Source organism: Dipteris shenzhenensis, chromosome 14, assembly GCF_047967505.1.
Source record: "Dipteris shenzhenensis isolate YYH24624 ecotype China chromosome 14, Dip_SZ_1.0, whole genome shotgun sequence".
NCBI classification, from domain to species: domain Eukaryota; kingdom Viridiplantae; phylum Streptophyta; class Polypodiopsida; order Gleicheniales; family Dipteridaceae; genus Dipteris; species Dipteris shenzhenensis.
This window is the reverse complement of record NC_141609.1, coordinates 56200429-56225052: the sequence shown is the minus strand read 5'-3', so window position 1 is coordinate 56225052 and position 24624 is coordinate 56200429. Positions and strand designations below refer to the sequence as shown.

The 24624-nt window shown below is 44.5% G+C and overlaps 1 protein-coding gene across 2 annotated transcripts in view; it reads right to left on the bottom strand.

Moving 5' to 3' along the window:
* Window positions 1-24366, bottom strand: part of LOC147894863 (Ribosomal protein S5 domain 2-like superfamily protein) — a 32845-nt gene extending 8479 nt beyond the window's left edge. Inside the window, exons 1-3 of one of the 2 annotated variants that reach the window (XM_087385115.1) lie at window positions 23427-24366; window positions 21999-22439; window positions 97-177 (exon numbers count right to left, since the gene is read on the bottom strand). In XM_087385115.1, the coding sequence (XP_087241241.1) occupies window positions 97-177; window positions 21999-22439; window positions 23427-24213 (1309 nt within the window). In that variant the 5' untranslated portion in view covers window positions 24214-24366. The remainder of the gene's footprint in view (window positions 1-96; window positions 178-21998; window positions 22440-23426) is intronic. The other variant, XM_087385116.1, reaches the window with a different exon arrangement.
* Window positions 24367-24624: the final 258 nt, after the last annotated feature.

Here is a 24624-nt window from a genome sequence, read left to right as displayed (position 1 = left end):
AATAAATACTAAATCTAAAAACAAGTATACTTAATCTCAAAAGAGTAACAAGCATACTTAATCTAAGAAGATTAACAGAACAGTCATGAATAGGACCTTTTTTCAAGGGGCCGCGCAAAGATGGCTCATACCACATCAATGCCCTACTCAATCCATGTCTTATAGCACTAGCTTGTCCTGCATAACAAATTAAGAAAATTTTCCATGTTCAATTGTTTCCACGTTAACATCATTGAGATCAAGAGTCACAAGACCACTCTCAGGAAAGCATGTCAAACCATTCCTTGGAAGCAGTTGACCACCCATTGAAAGAATCCAGCATTTATTATAAAGTGACAAAATCACAAAGAATTAATCAAGGTAGAAACCCACAACTTTTTTTCTTTTTTTCTTTTGTCTTTTTTTTTGGGGGGGGAGGGGAGATTGCTTTTAGTTTGATGAATCCATGAACTTGTATGACTGAACCTGTGACAGCAAAAAGGTCAATGTGATTTCCAATTCAAGATAATCATCCACAAGATAAAGACCCATAAACTCCATCATGCATAGTAGGGCCTAGTTACTACGACACCCCCACCGACATCATTGGTGCCCAACATTTGGGGTAGAGCATTTCAGAAACACAAGTTCGCACAAGATGCTCATTGTTGATGCTTACATCAGCTTGCATAAGAAAAATACATCCAGCTGCAATCTATTACAGCCTCTAAAGCAAATGCACCAAACAATTAAAAAAACAGCAACTCATGTACACAATACTATGTCTCAAGGCTTCATGAATTAGTAACCCATGATTCTTGCACGATCAATACAAGAAATACACCTTAACGCTTAAAAAACCAGAACCTCATATTCATAATACACTAATATTTACAATACGTTGTCTCACAATACATTGTCTCAAGACTCCGTGCATCAAGATTATCGAGCCATGATACTCGCACGATTAATACAAGAAATACATAACACTACTTGTATGACTTTCTCTTACACCACTGATACAACTTATTTTAGCTAAGCACAAACTTTGTAGTGATTTTCAGTTGTCAGATAATAAGGGCCAACTCCCCATTTGTAAGCCCCCAAATGAGGAGAGCATGAAATAGGGAGCAAGGGAAGGGATGAACAGGCTGCCACATTGGCACATTCAGTTGTTCTTAGGGTTATTTATGATCCACCCTTCAGGGCAGATCTGTCATGGTACAGACAGCCATGGTGCTGGCCATTCATTGGGCCACACATGGGCCCTGACTTAGGACATGTCTGCAGATTGGAGGCCCCATTGAAAGGGCACAAGGTCCTGCTTTCAGACCCGGACTTGGGGGACAGTAAGCAGTCAGTGGAGATTTTATAGGCAACAGGAGGCCTGTTCTGGTCGGCCAGCAGCCTCGGCTCATTGTCCAGCAGAGTGATCTATGTCGGGCGTACAGTAGGCTACCAGGTCAGCGGTTTCAGCTAGAAAGCCCTCTCATTCCCATGCTGATCGTTCACATGGTGCCTCTTCTTCAGGGGATAACAAAAAGAAGAAGAGATGTAATAACTGCAGGACACCTGTGCATGATATTTCTGAATGCAGGAAGCACATAGCATCTGAAAAGAAAAAGAAAGAGTCTGGTCTTGTAGTATCTGGTTCTTCTAGTGCAGAAGATCGACATGAGTCCTCTAATTTCGCACAAGACCACCATTGGGCTTTCTTGGTTACATGTCAGTATAATCCTGATGTTCATGATGCTTGTATGGCAGTTTCAGATGTTCGTGATGCCTGGTTCTTTGATAGTGGTGCTAGCAAGCACATCACTTCCTGTAGGAAGTTATTCAGCTCATTGGAGCTTACATCTAAGGGGGGCAGTGTCACATGTGCCAATAATGCATCATATAGCGTGAAAGGTATTGGGCAAGTTGCACTTACTTCTGTCTATGGTGGTATTGTTACTCTAGAGCATGTGCTTTATGTTCTAGGCATTCGTAAGAACCTCATTTCTATTTCAGCCATTGCTACATGTGGCTTTCAGGTTATTTTTTATGGTGTGAGGTGTGCAGTGTATGATGTTACACATGCCTTTACCCTGGTTTTGACTGGTACATTGTCTAGCGGTCTTTACAGACTTGATGCTTATTACAGATGTTCAGATGATGATGCTGCACTTGCGGATGCACATGCCTTTGCTATTGATTCTACCATGGCAGATACTCATTTGTGGCATGAGAGGTTTGGACACCTGAATTTTGGAGCCCTCGTGAAGTTATATAAGGAAGATATGGTTGTGGATCTTCCCAAAATGCATATGCCTTCCAAACATGTTGTGAACCATGCTTACTTGGTAAGACGCACCGTGCTGCATTTCCAAGGGATGGGAGAGTTGGTGCTTCACTTAAGCTTTATCTGGTTCATAGTGATGTTTGTGGACCCATGAGTGTTGCAGCTCTTGGGGGGTTCTACTATTTTGTTACTTTTATTGATGATTTCACCATGTGCACTTGGATTTTCGCATTGAAATCCAAGTCTGATATTTCTTCATGCTTCAAGCACTTTATTGCCTTGGCTGAGAATGAGAGTGGGCTGCACATTGCTCACATTAATACAGATAGGGGCGATGAATACATGTCGAAGGAGTTTGCTGTTTTTTTGGCTTCCCGTGGCATTTATCATCGATGCACGGTGCCTTATACTCCTCAACAGAATCCCGTGGCTGAGTGGAAGAATAGATCAGTGATGGAAATGGCCAGATGCACGTTCAAAGGCAAACATTTGCCTAATAAGTTGTGGTTGGATGCGGTCATGTGTGCAAATTACATCTTGAATAGATGTCCTACAAAGGGATTGCAGACTATCACACCTTATGAGGCTTGGATGGGTCGTAAGCCTCGCATTTCCCACATGAGGACTTTTGGATGCTTAGCTTATGCTCATGTGCCTTCACAAAGACCTAAGTTGGATGATAAAGCTGTTAAATGCATTTTTCTTGGGTATAGTTCAGAGAGCAGAGGCTATAAGCTATATCAGCCCTGCACGGGCAAGTGCTTTGTCAGTCGGGATGTTGTGTTTGATAAATCTTCCACTATGCCTTTGCTGGACTGTCAAAAACAGCCCATTGTTGATACCCGAGACATATTTGACAGCTTGATGCCTTTGTTTCCATCTGATGCTCGGGATGATGTTCCATCTGAGGTGTCCCTGCTCCATCTATTGGTCATTTGCAGCCACATGTGCATGCAAAAATTCAGCCTGATATGCCTATCATTGTCAGGATCATTTGCACCGGGCTCTTGACTAGGAAAGAGCAAAAATTCAGGAGCCTAAAAAGGTACCCCGTTGGCTCCTTGACACATTGAAAGACAGCAAACAAGACACTCCTTTGCCAGCTCGTACGAGAGCAGCTGTCCGGAAAGAGCATGCTAGTTTTTTTGCTTATGCTTTGGTTGCTACAGCATGCAATGAAGAGCCATTATGTCATCAAGATGCCTTTCAAAATGATTGTTGGATGAAGGCCATGCAAGCTGAATTGGATTCTATCCATCAGAATGACACTTGGGAGTTGTGTGATTTGCCTTATGGCAAGAATTCCATTGGAACTAAGTGGGCTTACAAGATCAAATTGAAAGCTGATGGTTCAGTGGACTTTTACAAAGCCCGTCTTGTTGCTAAGGGCTATGCTCAACAGCATGGCATTGACTTTGAGGAGACTTTTGCTCCCACTTCCAGGATCACTACCATTCGCATTGTTATTGCCTTTGCTGCCCACTTTCATTGGTACATACATCAGCTTGATATTAAAACAGCTTTCCTTCATGGGCATTTGCAGGAAGAGGTCTATGTTTCCCAACCTCTTGGCTTTGAGGTTGAAGGTTCTAAAAGCAAGGTATGCCGCTTGAAAAAGGCCCTCTATGGATTGAAGCACGCACCTCGGGCTTGGTATTTGAGAATTCATTCTCATTTGCTCACACTTGGCTTTCAGAACAGCCCTACAGAGGCTACCCTTTACATCCGCAAGCGTGGGACAGATTTGCTGATTTTAGTCCTTTATGTGGATGACATGCTTGTAGCTGGGACACATGCTCAGCAAATTGCAGATTTTGAAATTGATTTGCAGCATACATTTGCTATGTCTGATCTTGGTCTTCTGCACCAATTTGCTAGCAATGAGGGGGGCATTTCGATGTCACAATCCAAGTACATTGGACAGCTTTTGCAGCGTTTTCAGTTTTAGGATTGCAAGCCAGTATCCTCACCATTAGAGACCGGGTTTCACTTCTCTTAGGCAACGGTACATGTGATGTCACTCTATCAGCAGGCAGTTGGTTGTTTGATTTACCTATTCATATGAGACTCTCCTGGATCTGAGGCCACAAAGTGTTCCCCTAATCTACTGCTCTCTTCTTCTGCTGCGTACCTCTGATGAGGACTTCAGTGGCTGTGGGAGGAGCCAAAACTTAGTCTGACAGTTCTCTTTCTGCCTCTGTGTATTCTGCTCACTGGATGAGCCTATACACATGCCAAGCTCTGCTGCTGCTGGTTCTCTGAGTTGCAGCTTGCTGAGATGTCTATCTGCGTCTTCTCTAGTGTCTTGGTGCACTCCTGACGACTAGAACAGATGGTGGATTCCGGCCCTTTCTGCTGCCCTTCATAGTTCTCCCTAGTGCCTTGGCAAGCATTCCTGAAGACCTTTTTGGCAGCCTGCAGTGGACGAGACTGAATAGCTGACTGCCCCCTTTACCTTTTTGTTTGTGGTGGGCAGCAAATGCTTGATACTAGCCATGGTAGCATTGTGATTCACACGACTTTGCTCCTCCTGAAGAAGAAGAGCAACAAGCTGGTCAAATGAGAAATGATTGGCATCACCCCCTGCAACCAACCTCAATGTAGTAGCAAAGCCTTGCTATAATTAGACAACCCATCAAGGGTATTAGAAACCAACTGGGAATCAGGCATAATCTCATCAATGTTGGCCAACTGCTCTTTCAAATCCTTCACATTATTGAGATAGGCATCCATGTTACCACCCTCATCAAGCTTTAAATCTTTCAACTGCCTGTGGAGATAGGCAACCCTCGCCTCATTCCGCACATGATACAAAGATGCAAGCTGATCCCATGCTTGCTTGCAAGACCGAATATGAGGGATAATAACCCGTTTCACTGAAAGAGCAATCAAGGCATGTGCTTTGGCATCACGACCATCCCACTCAATTTGCTCTTGTGAAGTAGGCAAAGCACCTAGAGCAGGAGGTGCAGGAGTCCTGGCTGTAGCAGTAGAACCATCACCTGAAGACCCATCACCTGAAGAAGCAGAGGCTGCAGGTGTAGCACCAGTAATAATGCGTGTAGGCCTGGCCTCAGAACCTGAAACAATATGCCATAGATTCTTGGCAACCAAAACATGTCCCATCATGTATGACCACATGGGGTAATTGGTGCCATCAAGCTTGTCATCGGCCTCAATCAGCCCAAACAAATCATCTTTGCCACCAGAACCATGGTGCTGAAATACAAGGCAAATGCGCCAACTGGCAAAGCAAATGAGAGAAAGGCAACCTCTCAGAATCAAGTGCCAAAAACCTGCCCAAGCTTCAGAGCTCATGTTTGCAAAAGACTCTGCTGTCCCAAGGTGTACCTGTTGCAAGAAAAATCCCCAAAGGCAACATGAGGCCTTCCAAGGCAACGCGAGGCCTTTCCAAAATGCAAATGAAGCAAAAATTGGAAAAAACCAATGCAACAATGGCTTACCCAATGATGTATAGCAGTGACAGGCTCTGAAAGCGAGCAATGAGGGCTGGAAACGAGAATTACAGCAAAAGAAGTGCTCCCATGAGGAGGAGAGCACGTAGAAATGGAGAGCAAGAGATCAAATGAAGAAAAGCTCGCAGCCCGAGGCAAAGGGATGCCAAATGAGGAGGGAAGGTCTCAAAGAGAAGTCTCCGAATCAATTCAGCAGCTCCAAATGGCTCCAAACGCCGGCACGCAGCTTGAGGCAGCTCTGAAATGCCGAGAAACTTTCAATATAACTGGCACATACCCCGAGGCAACTCCATACTGCAGTAAATGTAAGGAATTTCTGATGGTCCGTACAGTTGTATGGGATTTCTGACAAGTTGTGCAGACTTTCTGACATGTCCGTACGGTTGTACGGAATTTCTAGCGGGCCTGTACGGTTGTACGGAATATCTAACGGGGCCGTACAGTTTTCCATACAGGTGCTGCGAGCAATTAATGTGCAGTAAATGCACCGTTTTCAGCAGAAAAAGCTCCAGAACACCGATTTCCCACACCAAAAGTGAAGTTCCCACGACAAAAATGCTCCAGGAGGTCACAAGTCCTCACAGGTGTATAGAAAACCTCAAAAAACTGAGCAAATCAGCAAGAATGAGGGCTCAAAAGGCTGCCAAACAGCTTGAGAATGCTGTCAATGGCTGAGGGAATGGATTCCCGACCTGCTCTGATACCACTATTGGGTGTTTGAAGCAATGGAAGCTCGAAAATGGAAGCACAATGGAGAAAAACGAGATGCTGTAATAGATTGCTGCAAAACTGAAGTGTGGAGGCTCAAGGGAGAGCCAACATAACAAAACCCTAGGGCTAACTAGACTAAGTATCCTAACTGACCTAGATGGTACATAGACTAACTGTACCAATAATCCTAACTGACTATAACTAGGCCTACAAGGCTCATACCAAGGTATAAGTGGCATCTATGGATAGCCCATGAGATAGCCTACAAGGATGACACACCACCGAGGTCAATGGTAATAAAATTCAGGACTGCCATGGATAGATCCACCTTTATAGAGGAATGGACTATCTACAGAGATGGAAAATCATTATTTGAGGGAGGGCAGCGAGTGGAGATGAGAGAGATGTGGACAGCACACAACTTTGTCGAGGCCATGGGATAGGCGAACAGCACGGATTGAAGATGGCGACATGGAACTACAACGGCACCTTGTGGTCTGATCCAGGGGGTCTTTCGTAGACTTACACCTACAGAGAGATGATATTCTACACCGAGACACATAAGAGTCCAGAGAGAGGACTACCACTAGTCACGGGATACACTTATGAGTCAGCCTATAGTCACAGGATACGCTTATGAGTCAGCCTACAGTCAGGGGACGAGGAGAGATAGTGGCGTACGAGGTTCTGGAGGTGTGGCAGTTCTTTTTAGATCACACCTGAGACTGCTTATCTCTATGATGCAAAAGGAGGATCACAAACGGCACATGTGGGTGCAGTTTCAGCCAAATGATACACAACCGCTCTTTATTGCAGTATGTTACTTCCCCCCCGACACATCATCATATGTGCATGAGGCCACTACAAAGGGTCATAGCCCCTATGAGACAATATATGATGATATCATGGAGTTCTCCAGGTAGGGAGAGGTCATCCTCCTTAGGTGACTTCAATGCACGCATAAGGAACATGCAAGTGCAATTGTGTCAAAACCCCTCGAAGTACGAGAGATGGACACAATAGAGCTTGGGATAGTGAGACATTCGGAGGATGCACCGCATGTGACAGGATATGGGAGACACCTAATGAAGATGGGAGCAATACACGATCTGATAACATATAACGGTCTTCAGTGATGGTCGTTCTCATAAGCCTTCCCTGCTTCCGACATGGAGGGGAAAGTAGCACTGTGGACTCTTATTGGGCTTCCCAGCTTTTGTGACATGGGTACATGACTTTATAGTCCCCTCCCTAATGCTTCCGAGCACCACTTTCAAGACCCCCGACAATGGCTATTTGATACTCTTGTGAGACCAACAGCCATGTACGCAGCACCTTTCTGGAAGGGTGACCTATTAACAAGCCTGAATGGCGGCAATTCAAGAGGCTGAAGGTGATGATGGGGTAAAGGATGATTCAAAGTAAAGCCCTTAGCGACCAAGCGGTGGCAATTCAAGAGGCTGCAGGTGATTATGGGGTCCAAGATGATTTGGAGTAAGCACTTAGTCCCATGCAGGCAAAGTTCACCATGACACCACTCCAAATTGATGCCATCTTCCAAACAGTCAGTCACTTATCTCCACAAGATTTGCTCCTTACCTAGATGAAGACTACCGAGGTTGGCACTAGAGTCTTGCATATGACTAGCCAAGACCAAGATTAGCACAGCTTGGTACACACGCATATCAAGATGGTTTGCCAGCCAGGGTATACAAATGGACCATCTCCCCCTCCTCTCTGCTCTCTTTCTCCCACTCCCCTCTATATCTCTCCGCAGCCTCTGCTCCGCCCGCCCTCTACAGTCAGCCCACTCCCCACTCCTTTCCGCTCACCGCACTTCACTCTTTCTGTTAACTCAGAAAATTTTATTTTCATGCCCCCCACCCTCACGCTGCTGCTCCCTGTGATGCCCACACTGATTCAGCACTGATGCTGCTGATGCTCCACTGCTGACCACACTGCTGCCGCTGCTGCTCCACTAAACTGCTGCCAAGGCAGCCGAAACAAACCAAACTAACACAGCTTGCTGCCTGCAGGGCAGCCTACACAGCCCAGGGACAACTTAAAATTACTCCTACCCATCGACCTCCCACTCCACCCCTAGCCTCTCCTGCAAGGCCCCCTCCCATCACATTTCTCTCCCCATCCACAAAGACCCCTTCTCAGCCCTCTGACAGACCGAAATGCTTTCCAAAAGGTGAAATATACACTCAATGAAGGGGCTTTTCTAACAGCCCACTCCTACCAGTTCCACCAGACATCTTATTACGCTGGGATACCTCTGAGAGGGGAGAAGTCTCACCTGTCTTGGCACTTCATGAGGACATTCTGAGATGTGAACAACATTGGGAAGGTATTCCACACATCATTTTGGTAGAGTTTGCTGCTGCGAGACCCCTGTCACTAGACGCCCCTTTCTTGTGTCTGACATAGCAGGAGACTCATCAGATCATATGGGACTACCTAATGGTAGGTATCCATGGATACACTGATATGAACAGAGTCATTGAGTACCCAAACCAAAGATGCCCTACATTCTTACGACATCACCTGAGTTAGTTCTACACTCGTGAGACCCAAGAAACCGTCCCAAACAGCTGGATATCACAAACATCTTCAAAAGAGAAGAAGTGAATGGAAGACATCAGGATCGATGCCATGATTTTCAGGCACACCACATCTGCAGGAGATTGGACACAAGTCCAACAAGCACCCTCCTTATCCGAGGCACCATTATTGTAGCATCCCGGCATGAGGCTGCCTCATGCATCCACAAGTACATCCTACAGAGAGGAACAGAGGACATCAATAGCAGATTTCAAATATGTTTCGGAGACACCACAGCTCCAGATGGGATCCTAGCCAGACCGGCACATAGCTCAAGTCACTGATGCCCGAGAGATGATATAGATACATGAAAAGCTATCCTCGACACATGGAGTTAATTCCTATTTTCATCGATAGTTCTTTGTTACAGGTGTGATAGACACCTCTACAGCACATGCTTGCACATGGAAAGGCACTTTATGCAAAGGTGAGGTCCAAATAAACTCCAACAGCGGAAGAGAATGCTATAAATGCTCATCTCTTCTTGATGGAGGATATCAGCCAAGGTTTGCAAAAGCTAGCAAACCCCAAGGTTGCAAACTCCATCACGCATAGCAGGGACTAGCTACTATGGCATCCCCACTGACGTCATCAAGCCCAACAATGGGTGTATACCGTACTATAAACACATGCTCTCACACATACAAATCCACACACACACACACACACACACATACTTGAGCATCCATTTATACAAAAGTCTTCGAACTGAGTTTCTATCGGCTCTCCGGAGGTGAAGGGCAGCCTCAGACATGACGAAGGCTAGTCAAAAGCTAGTCCAAAATCTCTTCATTCCAAATACAACTGCTTGTGAAGACTAAATGATTTCATTTTAGTTTCTCCCAAACGAGCATCTAAATCTAGCTGATAGGGCAACGCACACTTAAGATCAAAAGAATTATCGCAATACCAGCAGGCCGCAACATGGATGAAAACTTCACAAGGTGAAATTGGCATGTCCGCTAATACAGTAGAATCATATATCTAGATGAGTCTAGGAACATGCCCAAACTCATCCTCTAAAAACACAACATAGTGCAGTTTCAGTCTCACAATAGTCACCCATAAGTTGAAAACCATAAACTCCATCACGCATAGCAGGAACTAGCTACTATGACATCCCCACTGATGTCATCAGCGCCCAACAGAGGGTGTAGACCATAGTATAAACATATGCTCTCACGCATACAAATCCACACACCCACACATACTTGAGCATCCATTTATACAAAAGTCTTCGTACTGAGTTTCTGCCGGCACTCTGGAGGTGAAGGCCAGACTCAGCCATGACGAAGGCTAGCACTAAAGGAGAAGGCTACTCAAAAGGTAGTCCAAAATCTCTTCATTCAAGCTACAACTGCTTATGAGGAGTAAACGATTTCATTTTAGACTCTCCCAAACAAGCATCTAAATCTAGCTGATAGGGCAACGCATCACTTACGATAGAAAGAATCAGCGCATTACCAACAGGTTGCACAACATGGACGAAAACTTCACAAGGTGAAATTTGCATGTCCACTAACATGGCAGCACCATATATTTAGATGAGTCCAGGAACATGCCCAACTCATCCTCTAAAATCACAACATAGTGCAGTTTCAATCTCATGATAGTCACTCATAAGTTGAAAACCATAAACTCCATCACGCAGCAAGAACTAGCTACTATGGCATCCCTACTGATGTCATCAGCACCCAACAGTGGGTGTAGACCATAGTATAAACATATGCTCTCACACATACAAATCCACACAACCACACATACTTGAGCATCCATTTATACAAAAGTCTTCGTACTCAATTTTTGTCGGCACTCCGGAGATGAAGGGCAGACTCAACCATGACAAAGGCTAGCACTAAAGAAGAAGGCTAATCAAAAGGTAGTCCCAAATCTCTTCATTCGAGCTACAACTGCTTGTGAAGACTAAACGATTTCATTTTACTCTCTCTCAAACGAGCATCTAAATCTAGGTGATAGGGCAACACACCACTTAAGATAGAAAGAATTATCGCAATACCAGCAGGCCGCAACATGGACGAAAACTTCACAAGGTGAAATTTGCATGTCCGCTAATACTGTCACCACAATGTAAATATCCTAAGTCAAAGTACAGTTGACCATTTATTTGATCATAATTAAAGAGTTTTATATATGTTAATTATGGTCAAAGAGTTATTTTAACGGTCAAAGGATTGACTACGGTCAAAGATACTTGACTCTAGTCAAGTAAACTTAACTTCGGTCAAGGAGACTTGGTTTATTACCAAGAGGGTTAACTGCGGTTAACTAGAGAACCACACAGCTGACTACGGTCGGAGAGTGTTGACTTTGGTCAACAAGACTTGGCATGCGCCAAGAGGGTTAACCCTGATTAACCAAGATGTGCCAACTTCGGTTGGAGAGACTTGACTATAATTAAGGCGCCTTGACCTTTGGTCAAAGCTCTTTAATTATAATCAAGAGTGTTGACTCCGGTCAACCAGAGAATATATATATGTTTATTTGTATATATATTTGTTTAGATGTGCACATGTGTTCAGTGGGGACGCCCACCGTGACTAGGATTAGTCCACAGTGTGTTATTTGCATGCAAAGCGCTAACAATTAATGGGTACCATGGTGGTGCGCTTTAATTAATTGTTGCAGGTACTAGGGAAGATTATTTTTCCTAGGCAAAATGGGAGTCTGACAAGCATCTAGGAGGCGGTTCGTGTGACCGAGAGCTTTGAAGACTCCAGAATGGCCCTTAGTGGCATGTAATAGGATTTAATCTAGATTTTAGACAAGTGGCATGTTGCCAATTTGAATGGAGCTTGAAGCTCTTGTAAGAAAATGGATTATTCACGTTTTGGGATGGATTTTTACGAGATAGCTCTACGCTGAATTTCTGTAACAGTTTTCTTGGATGAATAAAGACCTTCGGGGGGGTCCAGCCCGACGATTTGTCCTGGGCCCTAGTGCATCTTGAGAGAGAGGGAGTGAGGGAGAGCTTTTGAGATTATAAATCCCGTCCTTTAAGAGTGGTGATATGGAAGTCATAGCTATCTTTCACCGGTCAGTCGGGTTGTATTGGTATCAGAGCCGGATTCATCTTTTTCCTTGGAGATGACGGTCTTGAGCGTAAAGTATTCGTCAGGTGCTGAGAGGATACACGGACTTCTGATAGTATGGCGGAATACGGTTTTGACAAAATAATTTTGTGCCGCACAAGTGTGGTGAGTTGGTCTGTATATGTAGGCGCTCATGCAAGCAGCGCACCTGCGTAGACCCTGCCAAGCAGGCTAGCCCCAAAACCATCTCTCTCCGTGATTCCGTGGCACAGAACTCACCCGACGTGCAGCGTTGATGCCACGCTACAGCTATGCCTTTAAAGGCTACTCTTCGCAGATGGCACAACCAACAAATGCTATCAGAAAGGTGATGATGAAGCGTAGACGGATGAAGCTGCATCTGCTTTGAACAACTTTCTTTTATTCCTTGCAGTGGGCGCTTCGAGAACAATAGAGTAGACCACCAGCCTGTGAACGCGACGGCGCGTGACTGTTGTAAAGAGTTTTGTCGCCCGTTTTCATCCAAGGTTCAACCTTAGGGTGACATGGCTTTCGTGACATGGCAGACACGTGTACTGCGCTGACGTGGCGCCTAGCCAGGTAGCAGATGATGTGGCAGGTCAGCAGATGACGTGGTGCACACACGTGTGGTGCTGATGTGGTAGTACACGTGGCAGCCAGGCGGCAAAGTACTCAGGTGACGTGGCAGTACATGTGGCAGCCAGCTCAGATGCTGACATAGCACTGACACGTGGCAGACAGGTGGCTAACCCGTGGTTAGTGTAACTCTGGTTAGCTGGACTTTGATCAGAGGTCCAGTTAGCTGGCCCAACCAAACCAGACCAGAGCAGAACCAGTCTTGTCAGTTTGACCAGACAGTAACTATCCAGTCACAGACTAACCAGACCAGAACCAGTCAGTCTGGTTAGAGTAACCAGTAGTTACCCATCTGGTCACTGTCCCCAAAAAAAAAAAAAAAAGACAGTTGCAGAGACTGTTTCTGCTAGCAATTTTTATCTGCTTGTCAGACTTCTACTGTCAGAAAAGCAGCAGAAAAACAGAGAAAGCCGAGAAAACAGAGAAAGTAGATCTCTACTGTCAGAAAACAGCAGAAAAAAACAGAGGAATCAGAGATTTGCAGAAAAAGAGTATGCATGCCTTTGAGCAGTAAAAAGAGGGAAAAACAGATGCCTTTTGAAGCCATCTGCAGCAGCCAGAAAAGGGCAATATAGTTGTTGATGCTTTGGTAACTGTGTGGGTATATGCCTTGAACTAACAGCCAGTACTGGCATAGATTGTGAAAGCAAAACACCTCTTGTTGAGGTACTTTTTCTGTTGGAAAAGCAAAGGTAGTGTGCATCAGTTACCTGCACGGTGTGAGAAATCTACAGATCTCAGAATATGGATCAATCACCTATCCAGTGGGATTCACAAGATAGGGATGTACATCCAGGACAGAGAAATGTGCCGCAAACTCAACAAGAATTTGAACAGATGGTACGCACTCGTATACAAGAGCTGGAAAATCTCAAAAGGGATCCCAGGGCTCAGTATTTGTTTCCAGCAGAAGCTATGCCTAATCCAGTATATGACGTGCCAATGCCAGAGGCACACTCTCGTGTACAGCCTGAGAGAGAGAGATCTCATAGATCTCATAGGAGACGGTCCCATAGTAAAAAGAGATCGAGGCATCATCACCGATCTCCTAGTCCATCACCGTCTACCTCGAGTTCGACTTCTGTGTCTTCTTCTTCCTTATCAGATCAACCATCCAGGAAAAGAAGGAAACACGAGAAGTCTAGGAAGAGAAAGTCTTCCAAAGCGACCAAGGAATTTAAAGAGGGAGGAAAATCTGTCAAGTTTATGACCTACAATGGACAGTATGGTCATACAGACAAAGCATTGCAGTTTATCAGACAGTTTGATGCTGCATTCAGTACAGAAAAATTTTCAGAATCCTCCAAGTTAAGAATGGTCAGTTTACACTTGACAGCAACGGCTAGTGCATGGTGGAGTGCACTGACCACAGATGGGTCAGCCCCAAGGAAGTGGAAGGGCTTCAAGAAAGCCTTCTACCAGCAGTTCATGCCTAAACAGTTTAGAGACCATGTTCTTCAAGACTGGGACAGCTTGCACATGGATGCAAGAGATACAGTGGATGGGTACAACCAAAAGTTCTGGGATGCTTATTTGCAGGTTGCACCGTTCAAAAAGATCTCCAAAGGCACCCAAATGAGGAAGTACAGAGCAGGTCTCACTCCAAGAATTCAGGCAGTAGTGAATGCTTTGGGGGCAAAGAATATTCAAGATCTTATGCATTCAGCTTCAGTAGCGAGTCTTGTGCCGCTACAAGATCCATCTACAGTGCCATCCTTGCATGCAGGACGTGCTGATAAAAAGAAAACTGATTTTACAAAATCAGAAAAGAAAGAGTATCCCAAGGCTGAAAAGAAAGGGTTTCAGGCTCAGAAGCCGAGGGGTACTCAGTTTTCAAAGACTTATAAGGGCAAATCTCTATTTACCCCTGAACAGATAGCGGAATTCCGTAGAGATGGGAAATGCTTCAGGTGCGGTAAAGAGGGGCATGTGGCTGCCCAGTGCCCAGAAAAAGCCTTCAACATCGAAGGGAAAAGAGGCAGAGAAGCCACGAGGACCGCAAAAGCCAATGGCGGGGGGAATTCCTGATATACTGGGTCATGCTTTGAACCCAGAAGAACAAGAATTGCTGCTATCATGGGGCAAAGTTAGAGACCAGCAAGCACTAATTTTATTTGATCCAGGGGCTACTGATAATTTTATATCAGAGGATCTAGCCCTGAGGCTGGGAATAAAGACGGAAGAGTTTTGCAGGGCTTTGGATGCCGATCAAATGTTTTGTGGGAATCCTGTGCCAGTTACTCCCTTGATAGGGAAGCTCCGTCTTCATGTTCAGAGTTATGTGGATCAGGAAGACTTCTTCATTTCTCCACTGAAACATTATGATGTAGTTTTGGGGATGCCTTGGTTTCGCAGTGAAGTTGACTCTTCCTGAAAGAGTGCTGGAGTTTGTGCATAGGGGAAAAAATCAGCGTTTAATTGCCAGGAATAAAGGGGACACTATCCCCATTGTATCTGATGTTTCATGCGGTAAAGCGATAAAGTCTGCAATTTCTGCGTACATGGTTTTTGTAAAAGAAAAAGAGAATGATATGCATGCTGAAATGAATGATGCAGACAAAGATAAGTTTCAGTTTCTGGTAAACTTTAAAGATTGTTTTTCTGATGTTTTGCCAGGGGAGTTACCCCCAGAGAGACCAGAAGATCATCAGATAGAGTTAATGCCTGGTAGTGAGCCACCAAACAGACCCCCTTATAGAGTCAGTGCGACTCAGAGAGAGGAGATTATGGCTCAGGTACAGGACTTGCTGTCCAAAGGGTTGATTCAGCCCAGCTCGTCTCCTTTTTGCTCCCCTGTACTGTTAGTACAGAAGAAAGATGGTTCATTCCGTATGTGCGTCGACTATCGCGCACTGAACAAAATGACCATTAAGAATAGATTCCCTATTTCGCGTATTGATGATGTCCTGGATCAGTTAAATGGAGCTTCAGTTTTCAGCAGGATAGACTTAAAGAGTGGCTACCACCAAGTGAGGATACAACCTCAGGATGTGCACAAGACAGCATTCCGCACTACATTCGGGTTGTATGAATACTTAGTGATGCCTTTTGGGTTAACAAATGCTCCAGCCACATTCAATAGAATGATGGATCGCATCTTCCGGAAGTACAGGCATTTTACGGGTACTTTCTTTGATGATATCTTAGTTTTTTCTAAGACAAAGGAAGACCACAGAGAACATCTTGCTATAGTGTTTCAAGAGCTGAGAAATCATCAGCTCTATGCAAACAGCAAGAAAAGTGAGTTCTTCTTGGAAGAAATCCACTATCTGGGGCATATAATATCCAAGAATGGGATACAAATGGATCCAGTGAAGACCGTGCCATTCAGGAGTGGCCAGAGCTGAAAACTGTGCATGAAGTTCGAAGCTTCTTAGGCCTGTGTTCTTACTACAGAAGGTTTATCAGACATTTTGCTGATATCGCGGCTCCATTACATGACCTCACTAAGAAAAATGCAGCCTTCACATGGGGATTATCACAGAAGAAAGCATTCAATACACTCAAGGAGAAGTTGACTACAGAGCCTATTCTGGTAGTCCCGGATCTTTATTAGTCTTTTGATGTGGATTGCGATGCTTGTGGAGAATGTGTTGGGGCTGCATTGCATCAGAATGGTCATGTAGTAGCCTATGAAAGCAGGCGACTTCGGGATGCGGAAAGATATTTAGGAATCTATGAGAAAGAGTTATTGGCTGTAATTCATGCCATCCATACATGGAAACACTATCTTTTGGGTGCAGATTTTACTGTCAAAACAGATCACCAAAGTCTGAGATACTTTTTGACTCAGACCAAGCTTTCCGAGAAGCATATGAAATGGGCAAACATGCTGTCAATGTATCATTTTCAGATTGTCCATACTCCAGGAATTCGGAACAGAGTGGCAGATGCCTTGTCCCGAAGACCCCAGGTCAATAATGTAACTATTGCTTATCATCAGGACCTGGAAGGCATGAGGGAACAATATGCTCATGATTCTGATTTTGGTGAAATTTTACAGCAAATGCAAGAGGGGCAATCCACCAGTCACTATTCCCTGAAAGATGGGTATTTAATGAAAGATGATTGCCTATGCATCACCCAGGAGATGAGGAAAAAGATTTTGGGGGAATGCCATGCACCTCCCTATGCTGGACATAAAGGAATTACAGCAACAACTCTAGCACTAGAGAGGTATTTCTTTTGGCCAGGAATGCGGAAAGATATACATCAGTTTGTTACTGAATGCCTTACGTGTCAGAAAATCAAGTATGATAGACGGAAGGCACCTGGCCTACTTATGCCTCTTCCCGTGCCTCAGGCACCATGGGAAAGTATTACAATGGACTTTATTTTTGATTTGCCGAGATCAAAGTCAGGGAATGATGGGATTTGGACTATCATAGATAGATTCAGCAAGCAAGCTCATTTCATTCCGGTTCGCAAAACCATAAAGGCAGATCATATGGCTAAGCTGTTCATGGCACAAATTTTTAAACATCATGGTATGCCTAAGTCCATTGTTAGTGATCGAGATCCCAGAATGACCAGCCTATTCTGGAGAGCTTTATTTGATAACATGGGGACGAATCTGAATTTTTCTTCTTCTTTCCATCCCCAGACAGATGGTCAAAGTGAAGTAGCAAATTCTACCATTTTGGATATGCTGAAATGCTACGTGGGTGACCAAAGTTCAGACTTGGAAAAGTACCTACCGTTAGTAGAGTTTGCTTACAATAATACAGTACATAGCTCTACAGGGAAAGCCCCTTTTGAGGTCATATATGGGAAGGTGATTTTGCCACCTATATTGAGGACCAAAGATGAAATATTTGCAGCTGATCAGTTTGTCAGAGACCTCCAGACCGCTTACAGCCAAGTCCGGACAGCAATTGAAAGGTCTCAAGAAAAACATAAAAGAGCTGCAGATAAGCATAGGAGACAGTTAGATCTCAAGGAAGGGGACTGGGTACTTTTGAGGTTTGAAAAAGCTAGGCTCCGCAAGTTTAAAGGCAAACAGAAAGTGTATGCAAAGTTATCTCCCAGATACTATGGCCCTTTCAGGGTTACACAAAGAATAAATGATGTTGCATACAGATTAGCATTGCCACAGCATTGGAGGATTCACAATGCATTCCATGTGAGTCTTCTAAAGAAATTCCAGGGACCAGAGCCTATAGAACCAGTATCAGAAGATCCACCAGAAGTGGATGAGCTGGAGGAAGTTCTTCAGCCAGAGCAAATTGTGTACCATACTGTACGTAAAGGCCCTCAGGGTAAGCAATTTTACAGGTATCTTGTAAAATTCAAGAATTATACGGCATTAGATGCCAAGTGGATGGACGAAGACATGTTATCCGATCATCCACAGCTTTTGGATGTTTACAAGGAAGCTTTTCAGTTGAGGTCAACTGAATAGAAGCCGAGGGGATGTCACCACAATGTAAATATCCTAAGTCAAAGTACAGTTGACCATTTATTTGATCATAATTAAAGAGTTTTATATATGTTAATTATGGTCAAAGAGTTATTTTAACGGTCAAAGGATTGACTACGGTCAAAGATACTTGACTCTAGTCAAGTAAACTTGACTTCGGTCAAGGAGACTTGGTTTATTACCAAGAGGGTTAACTGCGGTTAACCAGAGAACCACACAGCTGACTACGGTCGGAGAGTGTTGACTTCGGTCAACAAGACTTGGCATGCGCCAAGAGGGTTAACCCTGATTAACCAAGATGTGCCAACTTCGGTTAGAGAGACTTGACTATAATTAAGGCGCCTTGACCTTTGGTCAAAGCTCTTTAATTATAATCAAGAGTGTTGACTCCGGTCAACCAGAGAATATATATATGTTTATTTGTATATATATTTGTTTAGATGTGCACATGTGTTCAGTGGGGACGCCCACCGTGACTAGGATTAGTCCACAATGTGTTATTTGCATGCAAAGCGCTAACAATTAATGGGTACCATGGTGGTGCGCTTTAATTAATTGTTGCAGGTACTAGGGAAGATTATTTTTCCTAAGCGAAATGGGAGCCTGACAAGCATCTAGGAGGCGGTTCGTGTGACCGAGAGCTTTGAAGACTCCAGAATGGCCCTTAGTGGCATGTAATAGGATTTAATCTAGATTTTAGACAAGTGGCATGTTGCCAATTTGAATGGAGCTTGAAGCTCTTGTAAGAAAATGGATTATTCACGTTTTGGGATGGATTTTTACGAGATAGCTCTACGCTGAATTTCTGTAACAGTTTTCTTGGATGAATAAAGACCTTCGGGGGGGTCCAGCCCGACGATTTGTCCTGGGCCCTAGTGCATCTTGAGAGAGAGGGAGTGAGGGAGAGCTTTTGAGATTATAAATCCCGTCGTTTAAGAGTGGTGATATGGAAGTCATAGCTGTCTTTCACCGGTCAGTCGGGTTGTAAATACGGCAAAAGCATATATCTAGATCAGTCCAAGAACATGCCCAACTTAATTAGCATGTGCATGAAAGAAAACAGGGGAGGCTCACTAGACTGTGATGCCCTCTCACAATCAAGTACAATAAATGCACATACAAAGAATTGGTGCAAATGGAGTGCACTAGCTACAATGGATGCATCAACTGAACAGCAATATGAAAAATGAACCATATATTATATAGCTCACCCTAACTGACGAGGCAAGGAGGTGTGAGGGAGAAGCTGCAGCCTTCACTAAAACAACAGAATGTGTATGGCTCAGAAGATTAATAGCAGATCTTTGTGAGTTTGCAGCCAACTACTTGCCCACAATCAAAATGCTATTGCAGTGGCATGGATTCCTGTTGAGATATCTTATCACTATGTTAAAGAGAGATTACATGCAAGAGAGCTTAACTTGATCTTGCATATCTTTTCACCAAGGCTCTATCCAAAGAAGAGTTTGAAGGTTTTCACATAGCTTTAGGCTTACTTCCATTTGGTGGTTGATCTATCACCTTGTACATGTTGAGACTCTCAATACAAGGGCGATTTGTAATATGTTAGTAGTGGGTTAGTGTGAACACCTCACCCAAGGTGCAATTTTATCTATAATTAGGGGTTTTCCCCCTTGGTATAGTTAGGACTATTATTACGCTTTGACAATATATAACCCTAAGTGTGTGTTGTAGTTTTCTTACTCTTGCAATATCAGTACTACGTTTTGCTTCACTCTTGCTCTCTCCATCCTCTTCCCACATCTCCAACAGAGAGGCAGTCGAATACATCAAGGCGCGCCAGCCAATAGCTTCCTACACAGGCTTTAGAGCCAACTCCAAGAAGCCAAAGACTATGCATAGCAAGGTGGTGCAATTAGGACAAATGACTTGAGACGTGAGACAAGTTGTATGGCACATTGAGAGCCAACACACCATGGGACGAACAGGCAAAGTTCTCCAGACTCCTAGGTGGCCTCTATTATACCTTTGTAAGACTAGAATATATCCAATCGTACACATTTAGATTTTTTGGCCTCTATTACTCCATTGGCGGCTAGCAAGAGGCAGCATGATAGCCTACTAGAGCTGATTCTAGTTGGGGAATTGGGCAATGCACAGAGGTGGAGCCATGGGTATTCTAGTCGAAGCAAAGATGTAAGATAATTCCCAAAATGGTGGTTCACCTACCTAGAGCAGCCCCGCAGTGGACTCCCTCACAAGGGGGTGCCGATCCCCAATGTTCTGTACAAGAGGAGGGGGTGCAACACGCCATAGCAAAGATCTGGCAACTTCCTATACTGCCCACCAAGACGTTTGGGCCCACTGGGCAACAACAGCGTTCCACAGGGAGCTACAATCATAGGCACTGCAAAGGCAGCATTCCCTTAATGAGAAATGAGAGGGAGAGGAAGAGGGCATTGAGGCCAGACTAGGCTTCCTTAGAGAGACTTAAAGAGCAGCACCCGCCCTCCCAGTGGCTTGCATACAAATATGAGAGCACACGCAATCAGCCCCGATCGACACGGCACAGCTCCAATGACAACGTGATGAGAGTGGTAGATCCACACAGGCCCTCATGAGATTATGGAGATGACAACAGTTTTTTACTGCCAACTGTTCCAATCAGGGGAGACCCCACAGATTCTTGCAACCCAGGCTTCGACGTGGGCACATACTCTTGTAGTGCTCTCACACATGTATATGTATTTATGATGGACACCGACCGATTTGTTATGGCAGTGGATCATTCAGTAGATAGGACTAGTCGAGCTAGAGCCACTGCTTCAAACGGCATTATATTTGGACATGTGATACTTATTCTATTAATAAAAATGTACACACAAGTGTCTAGGTCCTAGGGGCAATAGGAAGGGAAGGGTGCATTGAGGTGCATTGAATGGTAAATGCATGGGTCATAGGCTAAGGGTAGGTGTAAATGGGAAGATGGAACTTGAGTGATCTCAAGGGACATTAATGGAAGGGTATCACCCTTTCATTGTGAATCTCGCGTAGCATTCTACATTCACATTGCATTCATCCGCCATCTCACACACACCTTGCATGTAGGTCAAAAATAGAAACGAGTACTCTCACGAGGGCGCTCTTCCCCATTGGAGGGCCAATCGGCATTCAAATTCTGCATGCATTGCACACATTTGCATTCTTGAGAGGGCTGGTTCTTCACATTCCCCACACAAAGAATGGAGTTCCTCCAGGCTCTACTGCTACTGTCACAATGGATATATGGCACAGCACAAGGCAAACCCCTGGTGATTAAACTCTGCTAGTGTGGCACCTACTACAGTTTCTTCAAACACAGTTCTTTTTAATATAATGGCTAACCCTAATTTTTAGATCATCCACGCACCTCACCCTATATAACTGGACACAATAGGTTGGGTGTGGACGATGGTCTGCTGCGAGGTAGGGCCTTGGAGAAGTATGAGGGAAAGCTAGATGACGCCTTTAGTCTTACAAGAATTTCTCAAGATCCAAAGAGATCTTTATAATCCCCTTCGCCACTCCTAAAATAAAGGGTAACATTTACATGGGACTTCTTTAGCACACAGGCTACACTCGAGTATGGAAAAAGTTGGTATTTAAAAGCAAAGCCAATAGGGCCCTTCCACCACTATTACCATGAACGAAGCCTTTGCCCATAACTCTTTAAAGAATAAAGATGATGGAGAAAGAAACGAAATTATTTCCACTAAAAGAGTCCCATCATATAAAACCACTTATACTAATCATTTATAAAAAAATACATATCAAGTTTGGCAATAATTCGAACATAACTGCATGCCTTAACGGATTACCTGTTACACCACCACCTTTTACCAGCACAAACGTATCAAACATGCCCAGGGTATCAGTGATCACAAAAGGCTCCAAGTACTCAACACGATGATGAACAAATGTGAAGTACATATCGTGGTGCTTTCTATTGATGATTATCCTGCCCTCCCCTTCTCTTATCCAAACACGAGCACTACTTGCTTTCCGCCTGCCCACACCATGGGCAAAACCCTGCTCGTCAACTTTCCTAACCCACCTCTTTGCCATTTCTGCCATCTTTGCCAGCTCCATTTCCCTACGTTTTTGTTTCCTCTCGGCTTCTACATCAACAAACTTGTAATCATCCAAATGAGGAAGGCCAACAGGTTCATAGAAGCCAGCCATAAGATTGGCAATATCATCATCCGTAAAGCCACTGCTTTTAATCAGATCTCCAAAGGCAGCATCAGAGACAGCATCTCCTGCAAACCAATCGAACCAAATTAGACTCAAAATCTCACAAAAAACAAAGGCTTCGTACTGTACAGTGCTAAATGCATTCTGTTCTTTGAGGCTTATCTTTCACAGTCCCATATAGACTAGGCTTTGGCACTGTATGTCATACGCCAAGACCTCATTCAAGAACGCTTCCCTTCCTCCTGCCCACAAAACCACTCTTCTTGCCCCCTTGTGACAAGGTTGGACTAGTTCAAGGGGACACCGCCACTCCCACATGGCCAATAAGAAATTGAACTTCCACGACTACGTTGAATTTCAAAGACAATGCACAGCTGAGCTGCAATTAACTTTGCCAACAGGACTAGATAAATCAAGCAAATTTAATCCATAAAACCGCTGGACTCAAATCCTCAATTTAATCAGTTGAATGTTGCCTTGACTTCACTAAAGTCATTAAAGTATCAAAGCTTCCAACCCTAATATACCTTTGTAAGACTAGAATATATACAATCGTACAAATTTAGATTTTTGTTGTTCTAAAGTCCTTTTTAGCTGTTGGGGCTTCCGCACCCGCGTAAGATAATTCGATGTAGTTGAATTACATCATCACTGGCCATAAGCAGGTAGGATATAGGGTGGAGCTTGGTATTGACAAATTGTTACATGTATCACAATCAGTTATAGGGCAGACTCAGTTACCACATAGGTTTAACACCTTTTACCCAACTTAAAATGTTTTAAGACAATATACAACAAGTGCAATCAACTTCGCCATCTTCATGGACATCACCACGAAAAATGCTGTTGACCAAACTTCTAGAAAGCAGTCGCAAACAATGGTCAAATTAATTGTACCAGAACTCTACATATTAATCAGCGAATAACAAACTTAGGGGATGTGATAACTGCTCGTACGATGATTGACGCTCTGACACGATAGACGCAAAGGAATAAAATGCGACTACAATAAGGGAATCCTTTAGTATATAAACAAATGTGCCGCCACTTACCTGCTGCAGGTGGTCGCGCATCACGATCCCTTTCCAAAAGTAGTTGAGGTGCACCAGCCTTCCTGAGACGACCATCAGGCCCCCACTCCCCGATATATGCCGGCGCTTGTAGTCCTGTGTCCTCGTGCTGAACCCACCCTTGCTGGGAGACACCCTCCCACCCTGGCGTTCTGGGCTGATAGTCTTCAGTAATGAATTGGGTGTCACTTGGCTGTCCAGCTGCACCCATCGAGTCAGTGTAGCCTGGCGCTGAACTTGATGTCCATCCTTCCTCGCCGGCTTCCCCTCGTCTCGCTTCGTAAGGCAAATCCGTGAAGCCGCTCTCTGTGGCAGAATCAGTGTAGTCGTATCCTTTTCCGCTTGCTCTGAAAGCTGACCATGGTCGCGGTTCATCCTGTTGTTCGTCCCAATCGTCCATAGATCGCTCTTGGGACGCAGGTCGTCCAAAGAGACCGCCTTCACCAAATAAGCGTGGTTCGCCACTCTCGTCCTCATCATTGCTCTTTGATTGGGAAGGACTTTCCCCTCCTGCATCATTTCCAGGGCCTCCGCTTTCTATCCCACCTGCGAAAGGAGTCTTCCCAAATAAAGAATCCCCACCGTCACCATCACCGCCACCTCTTCCGGCAGAGAAACTGCGCAGCAGACACTGCCATGGCGTAGCTCTGAGGCGAGGCTCTGGAAAGGGTAAAATGGTACGTGAAAGCGGGCACTTGGAAGCAATGCTTCTGAGTCGAGGGACGAAAAGAAGCGCCTTAAGGAGGCGCGGCGATGACGAGGGCGCCATAGACGGGATGGGCTAAAGTCACATGTTAGCGTGGCGAGTGCAAGGATGGCTATGGTGTTGTGTCCTAAGATCCATTTGTTGTTGAAGAACGGAGCTTTCACGAAGCTTGGGAGTGGACAGAGGACATTTTTCATGGGCTAACTCTACTCATGTTACAATCAAACCACATTGACGCATATTGTTGTAAAATATGACATGCTCTCTTTAACCAAATACAACAAGAAGAACGACACAATGTACCAAAAATCCTTCGTGATGACACTTCAACCACACTTCTACTTTGACAATGAAGAGAAGAGATGGTGTGGATCTTGCATGAAATGCTCGCTCTCAGGATTGCACTATCTAGTTGTGAGTGCATTGTGTGACTAAATAGCCTTAAACTTTCGGTGTTCCCACTTGTAGCTTTCA